The sequence below is a fragment of the Camelus bactrianus genome, chromosome 13, assembly GCF_048773025.1.
Source record: "Camelus bactrianus isolate YW-2024 breed Bactrian camel chromosome 13, ASM4877302v1, whole genome shotgun sequence".
Classification (NCBI taxonomy): Eukaryota; Metazoa; Chordata; class Mammalia; order Artiodactyla; family Camelidae; genus Camelus; species Camelus bactrianus.
Window position 1 is genome coordinate 71,128,418 of NC_133551.1, and position 21,885 is coordinate 71,150,302.

A 21,885-nucleotide genomic window follows, 5' to 3' on the forward strand; every position below is an offset into this window, starting at 1 on the left:
GTTGCTTTTTATACAAGTTAAGAATGTTGCCTACAGCCTGAAACATACAGGACAGCCCATTCTCAAGGCTCTGATCCTTAAAGGTATAATACTTTTCTATTCATACAGAGATAAAAAGTTGCAGAACACAGAATAACATTTGTCTTGTTGGAGGTTTATAGGAACACTGTGACAGGACCTGCGTGGACAAGAACAAAGGATTCCGACACCAAGAAGTTTGCAGCAACCAATCATATCCCCTTCCCTTTTAGTATAAAAGAAGTCTCAATTCTAACTCGGGTAAGACAGTTCTTTGGGACACTAGTCCACCATCTTCTTGGCCTACTGGCTTTCCGAATAAAGTCGCCATTCCATTAACCCAACAATTCGTCTCTTGATTTACTGGTCTGTTGTGTGGCAAGCAGTATGTGTGGACTCAATCACAATAGCATTATGTCTAAACAAATAATGTACACCTTAATTTTTAAATCTTATTGCTAAAATATGCTAACCATTATCTGAGTCTTCAGTGAATCATAATCTTTTTGCAACAGAAACATCAAAGATCACTTATCACATATCACCATAACAAATATAATCATGATGAAAAAGACTGAAATATTTCAAGAATTACCAAAATGTGACACAGAGACATGAAGTGAACAAATGTTGCTCGAAAAATGGCACTAATAGACTTGTTCAACACACAGAGTTGCCACAAACATTCAATTTGTAAAAAAACCACAGCATTTATGAAGCACAACAGAATGAGGTGTCTGAAAAAACTAGCCCGACTAAAGAACCGTCATCTCCAGAAAACAGTTTGGAAAATAGGAATAAATTCCCATCTTTCACACGTTATTACCAAGAATGCCATGCAATACAGACATGTTATTACTCAGCTCCATTTTCTTACCTGATCTTCAAGATAAATTCCTACGTGGCACCATGGAAGACCCTACAGTAAGGCCACTTGACATCCTAGCGGCGCCTGTGGCACAAGTGCACCTGTGACCTCACTAAGCAGACGCTCTACGGTAAGCAAGCGGGGGGCACAGGCGCTCCCCCAGTCCTGGTTCATTCACAAAAAGGTCAGTCTCTAGAGGAAAACTTTGTTGAGCTGACAGGAAGGGGAGGAAAACAGTCTTTAGAGAACTTTCGTTATGTTGTCAGGTAGAAATCCCCCTTCAACTACCCTGCACCTTTTCCAGCTTCACACACAAAATCAGCTCCTGCCAAAAATTAAATTGTGGAATACCAAAACACCCACCAAACAAGTGGCCAATGAACAAAAAAGCCAACTAGACAGCAAGACACAGGAGAATTACACTGCTGTCCTTCCACAGCTGGACTCAGATGACTTAAAGGGCTGCTTCATTCTTAGAAGGCTGTATTTCTGTTTGGACTTTATCCTGTAAGCTGTGCATAATAACCGGTAGATTTTAGGCAGGAGAATGGCACAAATTCTTTATCTAAAAACGCGAGTTCATTCTGGTGACACTGAACGATGCAAGGAAGTCCAGGTGTAGGAGGCTATGGCACTGGCCCAGGGAAGAGCAAACCAGAGCCCGGACAAGGCAGTGGCGTAACGCAGGGAAGGAAGAAGGTATTTCAGAGGTGCACTTGGTGGACTGGGTGCCAGGTATCGGAGGTGAGGGAAAGGCAGGGCATGTGGGCAATGAAGCAAAGGCCATGTATGTGACTTCTCACAACCTATTAACTATAAAAGAAATTATAGTAAGTATAGACTCTTGAGGCTAATTACAATGGAATCTCACCTCTATCTCCTTACCTTGGCGGCAGAGTTTGATACTCCGTGTGTAACATTTCTGATAAGGCCCCCAACATTTCCATACTTTATCAGTCCAGTAACTCCTTCGGAAACATCATTCAGAAGCCCCATGGGATTGCCAAGAAAGTCCACCGATCCCAGGATCCGAGCTGCCTGGCTGAGGAGCTCCTGTCACACGGAGTGGGGAGAGAAGAAGACCAGTACCTGTTTATATTCACGGACACAGTGTCCCAGCAAACAGGTTTGACATCAGGCTTGTCCTCCATCCCCACCAATGCCAACGCTACCTCTTAATCGTCATCAACTGCAGGCTACTGCCCTTTCATGAGCCCACCCTGAACTTCTCTCCCAATACGCGCATCCCAGAGATGACTTTCAATACTCTTACACTCTTTAAAGCCACTTAGAAGGAGAAAATGCAATGGAACAGAAAAGGTTCTTTACAAATATTTATCAGTGTATACATCACACTTTCCTTTCCATCGTTCTGTAACTAGGGGATTAATCAGCAGCAGGGAGATGTTTACAAGGGAAGGGAAGGAGGGAGGAAGATTTGGAGTTCCCCAGAGTCTACCTGGGGAGGGGCCGGTGCATAGGGAGGGCACGTTCAGACGTTCCAAGCAACCCTCCACTCCCTGTGTCCCTCCACTGTCTGAGTCCAGGGATACCCACTATATCACTCTCCTTACAGTTCAGTGTGAATATCACCAATGAGGAAAGTCAAGGAAGGAAGCAAAGAAAGGAGGGAGATGGGAGGGAGGACGGAGAGAAGGGAACAAGAATAGGATATGTTTTAACTTTAATAGGATATGGTCTAGACCTATTTATTCATGGAAAAGTATGGCCTGGCTTTACATTTTGGTCTTTGCAGTTTGAATAATAAATACAAAATGGAAAGCGTCCAACTTCATAAAAAAATTTTTTTTAAGTTCAACTCTACAGCAGAATCTCATAGACTCTAAGAACACTGGTGTGGCTGCTGAAAGTAGGCCCATGCCTGGTAAATAAGAGTTCACAGGCTTCTGTGTTATCGTTAAGGCATCAATGAAACCCTTAACAGTTGTGACTAATCTAGTGGAAGTCCCTGAGACTAGTCCTGAGAGACAAGCCCAACAGCTCATGAATCAAATGCACTGTTCCATACAGGAGTTTCATGATGTGCAGGGGCTTCACGGGCTCTGACCTGACCCAGAGCACAATAATCTGAGCTGAGATGTTCACCTGGGTTCTCAACAGTGATGTCTGAGGAACCAGAATTCCCAACAACTAAAACAAACACTTTGCTTCTGCTCCAGCCACTAAGGACCGCTCCACGGCTCACCTCCTGGAAGTGCTTGAGGACATCGTTGATAATGAACTCCTTGGTCTCATAGGGATGCACCCGAGTGAACGGGTCCAGATTAATCACAGCGTCTTCAAACCGAATCAATGGAAATCCCAAGGTGCTTTTTAGGGCCTCGTCAGGGAAGAAAGGAAATGATAGACTTTAGCTTATACGATGGCCTTCCAAGGTACCTTAATTCTGGATTCCATGAAAGCTACAAGTCATGCCAACTTTCCAATGAGAGTCAAGGTTTACAATATTTAAAAACAAGGATTTTCCTGGTAATTATAAAAGTAAGATATTAGGAATATATATTACTCAACATAACATATATCACACAGAAAAAAAAACACTATTAGCTTCACAGCATAATTCTTTCTGATCTGTTTTCTATCTGTATGCTTGTCATGTTTTATTTTTTGACTAAAGCATACCACCCATATGGAAAAGTATACTAATCAAATGTACAGTTCAATGATTTTTCCCAAAGTAAACACAATCACATAACATCACCCAGTCCCAAAAGTCGGTTTCTATCCCCATCTTGCAAGCACCCCCTCCCACTTGCGAACTCCCCGTCACCACTCCCTCTCCCCCTAAGGCAACCACTAACTTGACTTCTATCTCCACTGATTATTTTTCCCTGCTTTGGACCGTACCTAAACGCAACCATCGGTATGTACTTGGTTGTGTGTGGCTTCTTACAGTGAACATTAGGTCTGGGAGAGTCACCAGGTTGTTGCACACAGCTGCAATTTATTTATTAACTGTCAGGGCTACGTAGTAATCCAACACACGAATAAAACAATGTATTTAACCACTGCTGTTGATGAACAGTTGTGCTGTTTCAAAATTTTTGCTCTTATGAGTAACGCTGCTATGAACATTCTTGGACGTGTCTTTGGGGCACATTTGTATGCATTTTTCTTGAATATCTACCTGGGAGTGGAACTGCTGGGTCATAAAGAATGTACGTGTTCAACTGCAGTCTATGCTGCCAAACAGTCTTCCAAAGCAGTTGAACTGGTTTACGCTCCCTTCAGCGGTCTATGAAATTTCCTGTTATTCTACCTCCTCACAACACCTGGTAAAATTTTTAAAAGACAAATATTCTGATGAGTGTGTAATGGTAACTGAGTGTGGTTTTAATTTCCATTTTCCTGTTGAAAGATGAGATTAAGCACCTGATAATACACACATCAGCCTTGTGGATATACTTTTCTGTGAAGTGCCTACTCAAGTCTTTTGCTCATTTTTGTAGTGGATTATCTGTTTTTTCCTTATTGTTTTGTAGGAGTTTTTCTTATACATTCTGTACACAAGCCTTCTGTTGAATGAATGTATTGCAAGTATCTTTTCCCATTCTGTGACTTGTCTTATCATTCTCTGGTGTTCTTTGATATCAGATATTCTTAGTTTTAATAAAATTGAACTTAATCTTTCCCTTTATGGTAAGAACTTTCTGTGTTGCAGTTAAGAAATTATCTACGTTAAGGTCATAAAGATATTTCATTATGTTTACTTATGGAATCTTTATTGTTTTACTCTTGACGTTTAAATCTACAATCTGCCTAGACATGATTATCATGTATGGTGTGAAGCAGAGATCAAGAAGCATCTTTTCCAGATGAATATCTAATAGACTAAATAATAGTTACTGAAAAGATCATCCTTTATCTTATTGCAGTACAATATTAGAGTACTACAGTGCAAACTTTGTTGTAATTCAAGTGACTGTACTTATGTGACTGTTTCTGGATTCTCTTTTGTGTTTCATTTTGTCCTGCCTTCTGCCAATACCACACTGTCTTAATTACTTTAGTTCTGTAATAATTTTCAAGTCAAACAGTATAGGTGCTCCAACTTTGTTCTTTTTCTTCAAGATTACCTTGGTTATTCTTTGTACTTTTCATTTTCAAATAAATATTAGAATCAGCCTGTCAAACTGCCGCAAAAAAAAAAAAAGCTAGAATTTTCAACAAGAGTGCATTGAATCTACAGATCAATTCAAGGAGAAACAACTTTACAATACTGAATTTTCCAATGTATTAATATGGCATGTCCCTTTAACTGTTTAGGCCTTTAAATTTTTCTCTCAATAATGTTTGATTGCTTTCTGTGTAGAGGGCTCATACACACTTTGTTGGACTCATTCCTAGGTATCTCCAGTACGTTAAAAATGGCCATGACTTCTTTGCATCTTCTGCCACCAGTGGAGTCTACTTCCCCTCCACCTGAATCTGTACTAACCTGGTAATTTGTTTCAACCAATAAAATGCAGCAGAAGTAACACTGTGAGACCTCTGAGTCCAAAGCTCCAGAGATCTTGGAGCTTCTGCTCTGCCCTTTTTGATGTTTCCACCATGAGAAGCAGCTGAGAGTACCCTGCCTGAAGATGAAAAACCATGTGGAAGAGGGTTCTGTTGACTGCCAGCAAGTGCCTGACATGTGCTAAGGTCATCTTACACCATTCAGTCTCAGTGGACTCCAGATGACTGCAGCTACATGAATAACCACAGGTGAGTCCAGCTGAAAAAGCACCCAGCTAAGTCCAGTCCAAATTGCTGACCCAAAGATTTGTGAACAAATAAAATGGTTGTTTTAAACTGCTAAGTTTTGGGGTGATTCATTACACAGTAATAGATAATGATACTGCATCTGATGTTTCCTTAATGCTATTGTAAATGATATCCTTCAAATTTCCTTTTCTCTGTAATTGTTGCTGACACGTAGAGATGCAATTGATTTCTGTACAATGTCTCTGGTGACCTTGTTAAATTTACTTATTCATTCTAATAACTTAGCTGTACATTCTTTTAGACTTTCTAGGTAATCATGTTCTCTGCAAATAATAGAGTTTTAATTTTCCTGTCCAGTTTTTATACCATTTTTTTCTTTTATTTATTGCACTGGCTAGGACCTCCAGCATAACAGCGAACAGAAGTGGTGATGATGGCCATCCTTCCCTCTTTCAATGCATCATCACTGAGTATGATATTTGGAGTCGCTTTTTTATGGAGACGCTCCATCAGTTTAAGGTAATTCCTTTCTATTTTTTTAATACCTGTATTGTGGTATAATTCCTATACAGTAAACTATACATATTTCAGATGTACAATTTGATGAATTTGATAGATGTATACAGCTATGAAACCACCACCACAATCAAGATAGCTAGTATTTCCATCACTCCCCAAGAAGTGCAAATTTCAAACTCTCGATTTATCCCTTCCCACCCCCTTTAGCCCCTGGTAACCATAAGTTTGTTCACTATGTCTGTGAGTCTGTTTCTGTTTTGTAGATAAGTTCATTTGCACCCTGTTTTATAGATAAGTTCATTTGTGTCCTTTATTTTTTTTAGATTCCACGTATAAGTGATATTACGTGGTATTTTCCTTTCTCTTTCTGGCTTACTTCACTTAGAACGACAATCTCCTGGTCCATCCATGTTGCTGCAAATAGCATTAAGCTCCTTTCTATTTTTTGTTTGCTGAGTTCTTACCATAAATGGATGCTGAATTTTGTCAAAAGACTTTGGTGCAACTATTGAGATAATCATGTTTTTTTTTTAATTCTTTCATTTCATCGATATATAGTGAATGACATGATTTACTTGGAATGTAAATTTACACTCCTGGAATAAACCCAATTTGGTTATGATATACAGTTAACCCTTGGGCAACGTGGGGGTTAGGAGTGCCAACCCCACACAGTCAAAAGTCCTTACATAACTTTACAGTCAACCCTCCATATCGATGGTTCCTCATCCACAGATTTGATCAACCACGAACATGCATTGCTGCAGAATGTATTGAAAAATATCCATGTATAAGTGGACAAGTATTTTGAAAAAAATTGGTGTATAAGTGTTCAAGGGTGAACTGCATTTTCCTTTTTATACATTGCTATACTCGATTTGATAGCATTTTGTCCAAATTTCTTTCTTCTATGTTTGTGAAAAAAATTCTAGTCTACAATATTCCTTTATTATTTGATTATGTTCAAAATATAAATTAAAGTTTTCTGGTAAACTTCTTGAACACACTTACAAGTTATTTTAAATTCTGTATCTGATAATGTTATCTGGTTTATCTGTGAGTCTGTTTCTAGTATCTGTTTTTTCTCTTGGTAGGCCTGGTAATTTGTGACTGAATGCTACATTTCGTATAAAACCTTATAGACTTTAAATGAGTTTTTAGTTTCTGGAAGGCAGTTAAAGGGGCTAATCCAGTCAGTGTTTTCAGGGCTGGATTTCAGTCTTAGTAAATCTTGGTCTATATCAGTCTTTCTAAGGTTTGCTCTAGTCCTTCAGCAGTCTTCAGAGTCTGCCTTAAGTTCTTTTGGAACAAGAGTATGTTTAACTGAAATGAAATCATATAATTAAAGAAAAGCTAGGTGAAATTTTCTAAAACCAGAGAGTGGGAAAACTTTTTCGTGACTCAAGGTCCAGACTCAAAAAGGCAAAAGACTGATAAATTTGACAATATAAAATAAAAGTTTTTGTATAATTTTTAAAAAACATACACACAACAAAAGCAAAGTAAAAAGACAAATGAAAAACCAAAGAACAAATACTTGTGACTTATATCAAAGACAAAACTTACATATAGAGTTTCTAAAATTAGAGGAGGTAAAAGACCAATAAAATGGTTTTTTTTAACGGGCAAATGGCATGATCAGACTATTTAGTCCACAGAGGGAAAAAAAAAGTCCCTTTTAAAATAAACATATGGGTTAGGAAAAGAGAAGAACACTGAAAGAGGAGAATCAGAAAGGACAGACATCAAGAACAAGGAGGCAGCAATATCAAATATGGCGGAGGGCCCTACAAAGCTGAGGACAGGAAAAGGCCACTGGATCTAGCGCACTAGGAAGTCACTAGTAAACGCCAACTAAATAATTTCAGAACAAAACATTTCAGAGATTAAGAGCATCCTCAAGTTAATTTAGCCTAAATGCTAATTCAGCCTAACACTCTCATTTCTTTAAATAAATAAAACCAAAGAAATGTGAAGTGGATGGCCTAAACTCCCACAGCTGGTTACCTTAGACTTGAATGTGCTCATTTTCATAACAGCAACTACCTATGAGGCGGAAGGCATGAGGACCAGAATAGAGGACAATTTGTTTCCCCTGAAAAACCTTCTGCTCTGCACTCTTGCCTGCCTCACCCATCCACGTGAGTGGTGAGTGACGATGGGGTGAGCAGGCACTATTCCCTCATGTCACTGACAGAGAAACAGGCCCAGGAGGCCTAACCACTTTGCTCAGAGCCACACAATGAATATGCTGGGAAGGCCAGGTACTGACATCAGTTCGGCAGTTTGTTTTGTCAATACAACTCTGAGCATTACTTTCTTCTCAGAGAAGAGGAAGTGAGATCAAAACAAAGGCCTCAGGCAAAAGCTTTTTACCCCAACTTCCTCACTGCCACCAAACACTGAAGGGGAACCACACATAATACAAAGACTTCTAAAACCTCTACTAAGGTGTCAAAACCTTCATGAGAGACACTCTCCCCTTTCTGAGTGGCTCACGTGCTTTGTCTGAACCAAGGAAATATCCTGGCCCTTCAGTAAACATTATCTTTACCTGGGACTGCATTTGGGCCTCCCACATTTGAAAAAGCTGAGATACAGCGTATGGGTATGGATTGCTCTGCCCCCTTCAGGTTGTCCTGGTGAGTCAAAGCAGAAGAGGTGAGAGGGAAAGAGCCAAGGGGGCCTTTCCTTGTAGTCACTAGTGACTAGTCAAGTACAGTAGTATACAAAGCTGATGCTTATTTACTCAAGTAGCCGACGGTTTCCTGTTATAAAATTGATTCTGGAGAAAGCAATCTGTGCTCCTAAGTTCCTAATAAAAATAGGAAACCGTCTATTTCTACCTCCACCAGACAAAAACTGCTGCAGTCTTCCAGAAACTTTACAGAGCTGAAAGAAGAAATACCTGTCCATGTGCCCTAAGGTCTCAGATCAAAGCTAGTCCCTGGGCCCTGTCCTTTCCTTTCTGAGTTTATACTGCACTAAACAAAACTGTCTGGAATTCATTCTTTAAAGGTTTATTTATGGTGTATAGAGACTGTTTATGTGAAGCAGGGTATTTGCCCATTTCCCTCTTGGGACAGTGTTTAAAACTACAGGGATATTTCCCTCTCTGGCACTTTCTGAAATACAATTAACAATACTGGATCTTTTTTCCTTTTAACAAATCTGGTTTTTATTTAGGGAGGGGAGGAAAGAAGTAAAGGGTCTGAAGTTTCCCAACAAATTATTTCAAGCCTTTGAGAAGACAGTTTTAGGCTTTTTAAATAGTGTCTTTGTTTGAAATTCCCCCTCACCCCCACCCTCTTGCTCTCTGACCATTAAAATGTGGGTTTTCTTCCAAACTAGATTGCTCAATTAAAGCCCTTCTTTTGTAATACCCCAATGTTCTAAATGGGAAAAGGACTGCTGTAGGCCACCTTGTGAAACCTTTTAAAGGCTCCTGGACTCTTTTGATCTCAAAAAAAAAAAAAAAAAAAAAAAAAAAGAAAAGAAAAGAAAAGAAAAGAAAAGAAAAGAAAAGAAAAGAAAAGAAAAGAACCCCAAAGGACATATAAACTACCTGGCATTTTCGATATTGCTCTCCTGCTTTCTAACACGCAAACTTGGGAGGATAATGGAGAATGGGGGTGGTGGGGGGACTGCTATGCTTTCGTCTCTGCACTTGTGAGATGGAACTATTATCTCCCCTTCTTCCATCACAGAGTAAGGAATCCAATTGAGATAGCAGATGTGAAACTGCTTTGAGTCCCTCTGAACAGACACTCTATCTGGCAATAACGTACCCTCAGTGTAAACCTGAAGAGATTTCCCTCTGAGATTTCTGACAGCCTCACTTCTGGCCTGGAGTCAAGAGAATCAAGATAATTATTCCTTCAATACAGAAGACATGGTTACCTTTTAGTCAGACTCTTGTGATTCCTGTTCTGGGACAGGACTCCATTTCCTAAGCACATACTTTTAGCCATTGCATATTCATCTCAAAGAGCACCTTGCTCTTCCTAAGAGCTACTAATAAAGGGATATTACTCTGTTAGAAAACTCTTTGAATAAATGACATTATTTCATGAGTCCCAGACTCCACTAGGAGAACTCAAGGCACAATAAAATGGTGACTTCCACAAGCTGAGATGTTAACTCTGATGCCCCAATTCCCAGCACCCTGTTTGAAACGTTAACGTTCCACATTCAGGGTGCCCCCATCCCACACCACATCACATGGCAGCTCCATCAGATTTAATAATCATTTGATGAACACCCTGAAAATGTTCCTTCAATATAGTGCCAAATGAAACATTCAACTTAAACAATTTCCAGTTTATTGCATGCAGAGCATACACACAAGCATGAATACCACGTAACTGAGGATCTGGAGGTACTTCAACTGTAGAAAATCATAGTGCATTTGTCAGTCTGGGGGGAAGTTCTCTACTGGGAGCAATTTCAAAGGAATAGTTAGGTGTCTGTGTTTCTTAGTAAGATGATTTAAAAAACAAGAAGTCCTTAACTCTCAGGAAATGCTTAACATTGGTCTGTTGGGTGAGTGCCAAGTGTTCTGGGGGAATATATACTTTATCAAACAAACCCATTCCAAAGGGTCACACAAGTCAAGTGGATACTTGTGGATATTAGCAAGATAGTGGTTTTCCCATGGTTTTCCCCCCACTCCCATGCTAATTTTAAGTATCTTCAGTCTCCTGGGAAACATGAAATTAAAGCAAATTAAGCAGACAGGATAGCCCACGGAGGAAGCACTGTTCTCAGGACGGCTGGAGGAGCAACTACTGCTCCCTGGTCCTGACCAGCTCATCCCATCTGCTGCCTTAATGAAGTAGTCACCCTCACCCTGCCCTTACCCAAATATGATCTGATGCTGACCAGACTACTGTCTTGTTACCTGAAAGTCTATTTTAGAAGTTGTGAGCTGGCAAACCATGGGCTCCATCAGGCCCACACATGTGTTTTGTTAGGCCCACAAGGTTTTAAAAATCAACAACAACAAAAAAACTCAAATTGGCTTGCCAACATTTAAAAACCAGGAGATTCCACATAAAAATCCAGATTTCCGGCTTCACTTTAAAAATCTGAAGATTTAGCAACACTGGGTTCACACTACCCCGCGACAACTGGCTGGCGCTGCGCTGTGCTGCCCCCTTCAGATGAAGCGCGCACACTCCGTGGGCCACGGTCCCCACTGGGCTGCTTCACTTGCTCGTGCTGCTAGCGCAGTCCTGGGAGGCATCTGAATTTATGACTCCAGGTTTACTACTTATTTGTTCACGTCTCTAGCTATTCTTGTTCAGAAAGAGAGACCACCTTGAAGCATCTTAAAGGAGGCAGGATACAGCAGTGGGAAAGTCTTAGACTGGTCGTTAGTGGGGAGATAAGACGCCTTGACAACCATCTTCAAGTGCAACAGAGAAAAGAGCCAGAAGAAATGGGTGCCAGCTGCCGGGAGGCAGATACAGACTCCACCTAAGGAAGGACTGTCCAACAGGCTCCCGGGCTCTGCTCCCGCTCCCATCATTACCTATCCATACAGGCTTCAGGGACAAAACACTCTGAACTCCAAAATCCTTGTTTACCCAGCAAGGGGGTCGTTAAGGGCTCTTAGAGCTCTAAAATTCTCTGATTCCTTATATGCTAAGGGGTGCACAGTATAGGGGGAAAAATATATATATATACATATGGACTTCAGAGTCAGATAGACTTAGATTTGAATTCTAGTCCCATCCCTTAATTTTAATAGATTTTATTGCAGGAAATAAAGATGGTATTCAGACTGGATCTGTCAAGTGCATATCAAGATGCTCCATGGGAGTGTTACATCCTGATGTGGTGGTAGGGGAGGCCACATCTCAGTGGGTATGCGGTCATGTCCTCCTTGAAGGTGGCAGACACTTCTAGTGCCAACCATTGAAGAAGAGGTGACCACTTAGAAAGGAGGAGACAAGGACAGGCAGGTCTTGGCACAAAAGGGAAGATACTGTCTTGGCTGTAGCTTTTCTCGAGTCTTGGGAGCGACCCTAGGAAAGGAGGCTTTTACTTCATTGAGATAAGCCAAGAGCTAAGCAGAAGGCAGATGGGGTTTTATGTAATTCTGTGTTTACTCTCTTTTATTACTCTTTAATCTTCAACAAAGTCATACTTAAACATTAAAAGAGAGAGAGAGAGAGAAATAGACAATTAACCCTTAAACAACACAGGTCTGAACGTCATGATCCACTTACATGTGGATTTATTTTAATATTAAATACTACTTAGTACTATGTGATCCTTGGACGCAGAACCACACATATGGAAGACTGATTATAATTTATATGCAGATTTGACTGCAAGGAGGGTTGATGCTACCAACCCCAGGGCCATTCAAGGATCAACCGTATACACGTACATACACATATACATGTATGAGTTGATAAACTTTCTCAAAAAAACAAAACAAAACAAAACAAAAAAAAAACCAAAAAACAAAACCCTGTAAAAATATCTGCCACAAATGATGCTGGGCAGAAAGAGCAAACAGTAAATGTATTCATTCTTTTCCAAGGAAAAGTCATTTTTAAAACTTACCCAGCTGTCAGCTCACCTTGAGATCCAGTGGCAGTTTGTTGGAGGTAAACACACTCAGCTTGATCTGGGGGATGCTGATTTTGAGATTTTCAAAGTAGTATCGAATAGGTGTCCCGCCTTGCTCAACTGTCTTTTCATGGAGGCTTTCATCGTATTTTTCCACCTCTGGTACAAAGGTAGAATTTTTTTTTTGAAAACTAAATCTCTTGAAGTCTCATGATTCAAACACTTTCATTCACATTGAAAAAAATTCATAGAAAAATGTAAACATCTATCTCTCTAAGTTTAGTTTTCCAGGGTTCAGTAATATGTACAGCATACTGATACATATTTCTTTGTAAAAGCAGATCTGGTTCCTGTTATCAAAAAAGTACAATAGCTTGATCTTTTGATTTGCAACTCTATACCATCTGGCAGATATCATCTCTGGAAAAAATAATCCAGGTGGAAAAGCCAGAGGTCATGGGTGTGTTTGCTGGCAAAGTGTTTTCTAGAAACTGTGTGTTCATTATTAATATTATTATTTTAAGTGACCCAGATTACCTGTATTTATTTCATAAAATGATATCCAGATAAGTACTTGGAGTATAGTTTAACTGAATCATAACCAACAACACAATGATTAAATGTTGAATCTGAGCAAAACATAATGCCTTAAAAAGAAACATGCTGCCGGCTAGGAAGAACCAACATCATGACAAGCGGCACCCTCTCCCACGCGGTGGACACTGCTTAAACAGCACAGTGGAGGCAGACGCCTCACACGTTATCCCATGAAGCAAAAAGGATGATGCGGGCCAAAGCACAGCAGTGCGCTCTTCACCGTGACGCTGCGCCCACACCCGCGTGGGCGGCTTATTTTCATTTGGATTCATGTGCTTTAGAAATGAAACCAAAGAGACCGTGCATACCTACATATAAAACACATTTATAATGTAAAGCTTTTATAGTTCTACTTATAGAAAAAAGGGAATAGGTTTTTAAAAAATGCACCTGCAGCACAGACCAGCTTATCTGCATTCAGAGAGCAGGAATAGCTAGAGAAAGCAGAGGAGAGTCCCTCAGTGAAAGGCAGGCGAGGATTTCACTGTCCACGAGACAGTGCTTGGGAGAAATTTCTTCAGAGCAACTTAGAAGAAAATGCATGTCCAGTCAAATTTAAAGTAAAGCTTCCCAGGAAGGTATCAAAAGAGAACAGCCACCTGGCAGGCAGGCTCAAGTGGCTGCCTGAGCACACACACACTGGCGCTCCAGCCCAAAGCGGGGAACGCAGCACTCGCAGACAGGGTCTTGCTCTTGATCCCAAATACAGTTAAAGCTTAAATTCTAAGTCTGGGATAAAACGCCAAAATATTTTTCTTGCATTGTGTGTATGTATGTGCATATGTACACATGTCCCCCAGGATTTTTTTTTCCCTCACTCTAGCCAACACAGGCCGATAACATTAAAAAAATTTCTATCTTATCATTTCTTCAGGCTTAATATTTAGCTTAGTGTTCAAAAGACTAAGCATTGCTGACTTCTTTCTAAGCTCGCAAAGGCCACAATGAGGAATGTAAAATAAAGAGACAACAGCTAAATTATTTCTGTAGCACGGCTAGAAAATTTAAGTTTTTCAATAGCTTATCTTACTCCCCTCTCCAAAGAAGAATAAAGTAACTAGAAACCTTTGTAATTACATTAAGGCATAAGGGTATGGATGTGAAAAAAAAGTTAAGGGGTTGAGGCTAGCCAATTTTTTTTCCTAAACTAAACCAAAGGAACCGCCAAAGGGATTTCTGATTCTTGGCTCTGAATCTGTTTAATAAACAAAGGTTAAGAAACAAAGTGGTTTGCTAAATGACTAACATCATTTTTGCTATGCTAAAGCAGATGAGTCAAAAAAACAGGAAACAAAGAGGAATCCACGCTGCTTCCTGAAGGCTCGTCCTGGGTATATTCTGGGGTACCAGCAGACCCTCGGAGCAGCTTCCTTCTACAGACACACACTCCAGAACCTGCCCACAAGCAAGACTTGGGAAGAGAACCACTGAACCACACACCTTAGTCTCCCAGCTCAGACTACGAAGTGGAAAGGGAGATTGCTAGGTTCACAAGCAGTCTAAAAAATGCCATCCTGAGGCCAATGCCCAGATTCAAACCTAGAACATTTGATATTACCTGATTCTGCTTGATCGTAGCCGAAGAAACTCAGCAGCTTGAGGAGCAGTTTCTCCTCAATTTGCACCGTGAATCTCTGAGCTGTGACCATCAGATGCTAGAGAGAAAGAAATTCTGATTTACAGTGTGAACGCCGGAGGAACTTTCATCTGCACCATTAAGAAGGTCCCAGTGCCACGACATGGTCTCTTCACTTACATGATTTCGTAATCTTATTGCCAAATTTTTCTGGCTCATCTCTCTCTACATTGTTATAATTAACCCCAAATTCCAGAAAATGTTTAGTAGACGATTCACTGTCCTATTGTTTGGTTCCCAGGGCATCTGGGTCTGGTTAATCAGGATTATACTTTCAAATGCACTGTGGTGGATGAGATTTATGGCACTGAGCTCACACAGATGGCAGCTAGTTTAAGGAGCAGCAGAACTGGGCTTGTGAATTTGAGGGCCACATGCAGGCTTGGCCCCTGCTGGCACTGGTGACAAAGACCAGAAATATGAGAAGCAACCTCTTAGCTCCCACTTTTCCAGAACCTGGTGCTGTAACAGGTAGCTTACACGTGAAGACTTCCCCAAGAAAGCAAGCTTATCGCTTCTGAATGATCCGCTTTTAGTAAACAGTGTGGCAGCTTACAGAGAAGGATGTCTGTCCCAAGGTCAGGCACCCTTTACCCCTTTTCCAGTCTTGGATTATTATTTTAACAATACATCAGATCATGCCTGGTCACGACTGATCTAGAAGATGCTACACTTTCCTGCAGAGACTTCATGCTGATGAATATGGACTCTGGCCCCTGTGGATTTAGTACTATCACCTGTGGGGTCATCGAAAACACAAGAGGAGAATATAAAGTGCTAAGAGGGGTTCTTGTCAATCTCACTTCATAATGTACTGAGTCACGCGTGCCTTACCCCCCAAGCCTGCACTGCTGTGCTGAGACCTGGCTGTGAGAGAAGAAATCAACCTTCCGGGGTGGTATCCAGCCCACCAGCCTACCTTGTAGATGTTGGTCAGTGCGCTCTTACTGGGGAACTTCACTGCGTTCACCTGCACGGCAGGGCCGGTCTCAATGACCTCATTCTCGTTGCTCAGGGGAGTCACATAGAGCATGAAGGGCTGAGTGGTGCCAATGAGCTGATTGTCCACCTGGGACATGAAAAAGCAGCAAAACAGAGACAGACAAGTTGCTTAGTTTTCATTTTTACCTCTGGGATCTCGCAATATGAAGGTCACTCAGAAGGTTCCTTTGGGAAAACACACTCTCACTAAACCCAGCAATAACAATAGTGGTAGTAATAATAACGGGCTAGACTTTCTTTGGTGAGTACTACACGCCAAGCACCAAGCTAGTCACCTCCTGTGCGTTAGCTTGTCAAGTCACACAGCAGCCCGGGGATCCAAGACCTTAAACTCAGGGCTCTGCTGCAATCCTCGCCGCCGCCCCGAGGACTACCACTGTCCTCATGTCACAGATGGAGGAGTGAAGGAGAGAGGCCCTTGTTTAGGGTGGTTCCTAGTCAGTGACAGAACAAGAACTTGAATCCAAGTCCGTCTGAACCACTACACTACTGATGCTTCTCTTTTACTCCAAATTCCCTGAAGTAAGACAACCAAAATAGAGAATCAGTAGCAAACGGCTACCAAGAGGGCCTGTCCTAAAGTCAGCTGCCTTCTAGGAATGAGATGATGACATCAGCGGCATCAGGACCCCTCTGCTCACCCTGCCCCACCCCACCCGCCCCCATCAGCACCATAACCAAGCACACACTCCCTACTCTCCTGCAAGCTTAGGGGCGGCTGGAGGCTCGTGGCAGGAAACACCCATCTTCCATCTCTGTCTTACACTAAAGGCCCACACTGGGAAGAGGAAAGAGGAGAGAACGTGTGTTGGGAACCCCGAAGTGTACTTTCCACACGTCCCCTGACATGTTCCTTACCACAGCTCTGAAGGTTAGGTAAGTCTTACTCCTCCCCATTTTACAAGCAAGAAAATAGAAGCTTAGAGAAGCTTAGAAGTTAAATTACTTGCCCACATTCATAAGCTAGTAAGTGGAGGAGCTGGGATTCAAATGCAGGTATTTCCAGCACCAAGCCTTGACCTTTCCATTATGTCACAGGGGTCTCCACACGACCTCACTGTACAATCGCTGCGCATGGTCCTCTTGTTGCTCTCAAGACACGAAGAAGGGCGAGAGACTAAGAGCACGTCTTCCGACTTCCGTTCTGCTTCCTACCACGTGCTCTCCACCCAGCAGCCAACGTGAGCTTTCAAGAGTACAAGTCCTGTCCCTCCTTCCTTGACATGTGCAGTGGCTTGGCTTTCTCTGAGGACGGGACCGCACTTCCTAGCTCAGCCTCCCAGGCCTGCTTGCCCCCTTCTCCAACCTCACCACAGCCCACTCTCCGCCAGGGTCCCTGCCATCCTGACACACAAGCCTCCTAATTGTTTCTCAAAGGTGGGCAAGTCTCTCCTCCCTCAGTCTTTGGATTTTCCAGAACATTTTCCCCTGGTATCCTTCTCTTGACTGTGCTCATTCTCTTCCTCCAAGGTCAGCTCAGCTGTCACTTCCTCAGGAAGATCCTCCCAGGCCACTGGACCTAAAGCAGCACCAGCCCCCTTTACTCCTTCATAGCAGTTATCCCAGCTTGTAATGATCTGTTTGCCTGTGTGCTCATTTACTGGCCAACTTCTTCCCTAGGCTGACTGCTCAGAGAGCAGAAATCTCTTCTTTTGAGTCACAGCAGTATCTTCAGAGCCCGGTACCATGCCCGGCACACAGCTGATACCCAGTAAGAATTCACCAAGTGAATGAATCACCTGTCACATCCAACAGGTGAAATGACAGTAAAGTCTCACCTTATTCTGACCTTTTCTTTGTTCCTTCCCCAAACGCATTTGATACAAGTGAACTAACTGAGAATTTCTAATTCTTATTTTACTCTCCCAATTAGATTAGACACTCCCTAAGGATAGGGCTATACTTTCTGTTTTTAAAAATTCTTCCTCATAGCACAGTAACCATAATAAACTCTCAAATCTGTTTATTTTCTATACTTTACAGCACACATTAAATCAAGAGGTATCACAGGAAGAAATCTTTTTAATTACAGTAAGAAGTTAATGAAATTAATGAACAGCAGATGGCTCCTTGGATCTTCTCTGTAAGGTCAAAAGAGAAAAAGAAATAGAGGTATAGGATATTATTTAACTTTCTGCCTTCAAACAAATGGGAAGTGATTAGCCTGAACTCTTTGCTATTTGTGATATATGATAAAAGTAAAAAATTCTTCTGAAAAGAGGTTTTGGCATGGATGGAAGCACCATTTCCTTCTGCCTGAATGATGCCCTTTAACACTTTTTTTTGTAGTGTGGATCTGCGGGAAATGAGTTCTTTTAGTTTCTGAATGTCTAAAAACATCATTAAGTCACCCCTGTTCTTCAAAGATAACGCTTGCTGGACACAGAATGATAGGTTGGCAGTTTTTTTTCCCTTTTAGCATTGAGATGCTGCTTACTGTCTTTTCACTTGCATTGCTGCATAAGAAATCAGCTGTCATTCTCACCTTTGTTCCTTGCAAGTAGCATGGCTCTTTTAATCTGGACACTTTATCATTGGTTTTGAATAATCTAATTATGATGCACTTTGGTGTCGTTTCCTTCATGTTACGTGTGTGGCGAGGTAGCGGAGGGTGTGGGTGTGGTTTTGTGTTTCAGCTTCTGTGAGTTTATAGTTTTCACTAAGTTTGGAAAATTTATGGCCAAAATTTCCTCAAATATTTTTTTTCTGTCCCCTCCTCTCTCTCTCCTCTGAGAACTCTAGTTATCCGTATATCAGGTTGCTTGAAGTTTTCTCATAGGTCACTGATGCTGGTGGGTTCTGGGGGGTGGTTTGTTGGTTTTTTTTGGTGGGGGGATTATTTTTCTCTCAGTATTTCAACTGGGACAATTTCTATTGTTAAGACTTCAAGTTCATTACTCTTTTTCTCTGCACTGTGTCATCTGCTACGGATCAAACCCAGTAATTTTTCATTTCATTTTAATCTTTGAAGTTTGATTTGAGATTTTTGTAACTTTCATGTCTCTACCTAACTTTCTGAACATGCAGAAAAGAGCACAGTTATAATAAATTTTAATGTTCTTCTCTGAAAATTCTAACATCTGTGTTAGCTCTGGGTTGGTTTAGACTGATTATTCTCTTCATTATAGCACTTTTCTGCCCTTTGCACACCTGGTATTTTTTGATAGGATGCCAGATACTGCGATTTTTACTTTGTTGGGTGCTGAATGTTTTCTGTATTCCATTAAATCTTGAGCTTTGTTCAGGGATATAGTTTATTCACTTGGAAACAGATCCATCCTTTCTGAGCTTCCTTTTATATGACTGATATGTTAGGTAGGTCTGGAGCAGTGTTCAGCCTAGGGTTAACAGCTCACCACTGAGGCCCAAGAGTTTCTGGAAGACTCTTCCCAACGTCCCACACATTATTAGTTTTCCCAGTGTGGCTGGGGGAACAAGCACCATCTCCAGGTGTAGGTGAGCAGCAGGCGCTGTCCCTGTGACCCTCTCAGGTGGCAGTTTCCTCACACACATCACTGATCTGTCCTCTGCTGAATCCTCGCAGGGACCCTCTGTAGACCTCCCAAGGTTTTGTTCTGTGCAGCACACTTCTCCCAGGTCTGCTGTCCTATGAACTGTGGCTTCCCTGGTCCTAGGATTCTCAGCTCTGTTTGTTCAGCTCATCCACCCTCCTGGGCTCTGTCTCAGTCTTTCTTCCTGGTGCCACAGCCTGGAAACATTTTCAAGGCAGTAAGCTGGGATGACTGCAGGGCTCACCTCTTTTGTTTCCCAGCACTCAGGGTCACTATCCTTTGCTGCCTGATGTCTAGTGTCTTGAACCTGTTGTCTCCTTTTTTATCTGGATTTTGGGGTTGTTTCAGGTAGGAGAGTAGGTCTGGTCCCTATTACTCCATCTTGGTCAGAAGCACATGTCCAGTTCCCTTGTTTTTCTCCCTGTGGTGAACTTCAGTTTCTCCAAAGGATGGTTAGATGATTTCCTGCTGTTTTTTCTATTGGCAAGACAGGGAACCATGGGTCCCCTTCCTCTGGGCCATCTTGCCTGAATTATCTAAGTTACTGATGTGCTAGTTACTATATTCAGAATTCTGCTATATAGAAAAATTAGACAAATAGAGGTCAAAATAGGAATTTTCATAGGATGATTTTCTGAAGGCCACAAGGTATTTGTGCCAAAGCATTAAAGTTTTTAGAATATCAAACACTGGATCTGGTCGCGTATTCAGCAGGAACACAAGGAGATGAGCAAGCTCTGAGCCTCCCCCACTCACCTGAACATCCTGTATGCTGAGTTCAAGCATGTGACTGGTTGCCAACTGTGTGTAGTGCACATTGATTCCTGTGAGACTTGCAAATACCAGTTCTTCTGGGACTTTATTAATTAAAGACAACCCAATTCCACCTTCTAACTTCACAAGCACCTGAAAGGAAACCAAAATATGGCAGACTGGCAGTTTAAAACAGACCTCAAGGTAGCCAGGAGAGTACAAGTAAATAAATGGCTTTAAATCCTTCTACTTTGTCTCTGAGCAGGTGAAAATCACTTAGGAGAGCTGTACAGGTCACCATGATAGCTCAAATTCCCCCATTTCACTAGAAGCCTTCCTCTCTAGGCACACTCCCCACCCCAAACAGAACCCCAGGGTCACAGGATCATACCTCCACCAGAGCACTGATGACATTCTGCCTTTCATTACAGGAGAATCTTTCTCCCGGTCCAGGGGCCAGCTCTTAATAAGTTATTCACCAAATTTCTATAACATCCAACATAGTGCTTTACATATAGGTGTTTGATTTTTGGAAAAAAAAGTTTTGGATGGGAGGTAATTAGATTGATTGATTGATTTTAATGGTGGTACCAGGGATTGTACCTAGGACCTGCACAAGCTAGAATCACTCTACCACTGCGCTAAACCCATCTCCCTTGATTTTCTTTTTTAAGATCACTGAGTAAATATGGAGTAAGTGTGCTTTTTCACATTCATTCCATGTTCCTTTTCAAACTTTTCACTTTTTTTCCAATGCCCAAACGGGGAGAGAAGAAGGAAGGTGTCAGAGTCAGTTGGGACCCCCTAAAAATCCAATTTGCTTATTCTCAATCTTCAGTCCTGTTTAAATTCAAATAGTTTATCTTTCTTTATTTTCACCCTGTTTTAGCAACATTTATTACATTCTGATCTGATTTTAGCTGTCATTTAACTAACATATTCACACACTCACGTGATAACATTAAGTACTGTGAAGTGACATGTATATTTAGAAGTCACAGAGGGCAGAAAGAAAAGAGAAGGTCTAAACTGAGAAAATCAGGGAGCAAACTTCTAAACAAATTTACAATAAAGAAATGATCTTGCAATAGTTAAAACTTACTTCCAGTTCCTGCTCTGTGTCTGGATTCTTTAATTTCTGCAGCTCTTGCTCAGTAACAGGAAGTTCATCCACTTCATATGATGAACGGTCACTTTTCCGCTGCGAGAAATCTGTTATCTGAAGTCAAAACACTGTCCTTAGTGAGAGGGTTCATACTTTCATGGTGAAACCCAAGCAATACCTACTGTGTAAATCGAAAGTCATTATATGCTCAATAATCCCATGGCAGTAAATGGTCTCCACAGCACCGCCAAGGTAAGATTTATGTAATAATGAAGCAAACTTGGTTTTGAGTCTATGTGACAAACACCAAGCTGTAGACCTTGAGCTTCACATAGTGGGGGTTATGCATCTGCAGGTGATCTAGAATTAGAGCTCGAATCAAGATGTGCAAACCTCAGGATCCTGGCGTTCATTTTTTGCCTTAAGAGAAGGGTGGTTTTTAAAGAGGTTTTATGGATTATGATGTACTATCTTAGAAAGTTCACTGTTACACACCAAAGTCTTTTCTTCTTCCTTAACTCTCTAATTCACCATGACCTGATAAATCCTTATCTCCAGCACATAT

General features: G+C 41.4%; 1 protein-coding gene across 13 annotated transcripts in view; it reads right to left on the minus strand.

Moving 5' to 3' along the window:
- VPS13D (vacuolar protein sorting 13 homolog D) overlaps positions 1-21,885 on the minus strand; it is a 225,281-nt gene that overhangs the window by 80,579 nt on the left and 122,817 nt on the right. For 11 of the 13 annotated variants that reach the window (XR_012511449.1, XR_012511450.1, XR_012511451.1 and 8 more), the window contains 7 exons: positions 21,318-21,434; positions 20,219-20,368; positions 15,868-16,017; positions 14,871-14,967; positions 12,726-12,874; positions 3,093-3,227; positions 1,772-1,939 (listed from right to left, as the gene is read on the minus strand). Coding sequence is in view for 10 of the 13 variants with exons in the window: in XM_074377398.1 (XP_074233499.1) it covers positions 1,772-1,939; positions 3,093-3,227; positions 12,726-12,874; positions 14,871-14,967; positions 15,868-16,017; positions 20,219-20,368; positions 21,318-21,434 (966 nt within the window). In the remaining 3 variants the exon portion in view is untranslated. The other 2 variants (XM_074377404.1, XM_074377405.1) reach the window with 2 other exon arrangements.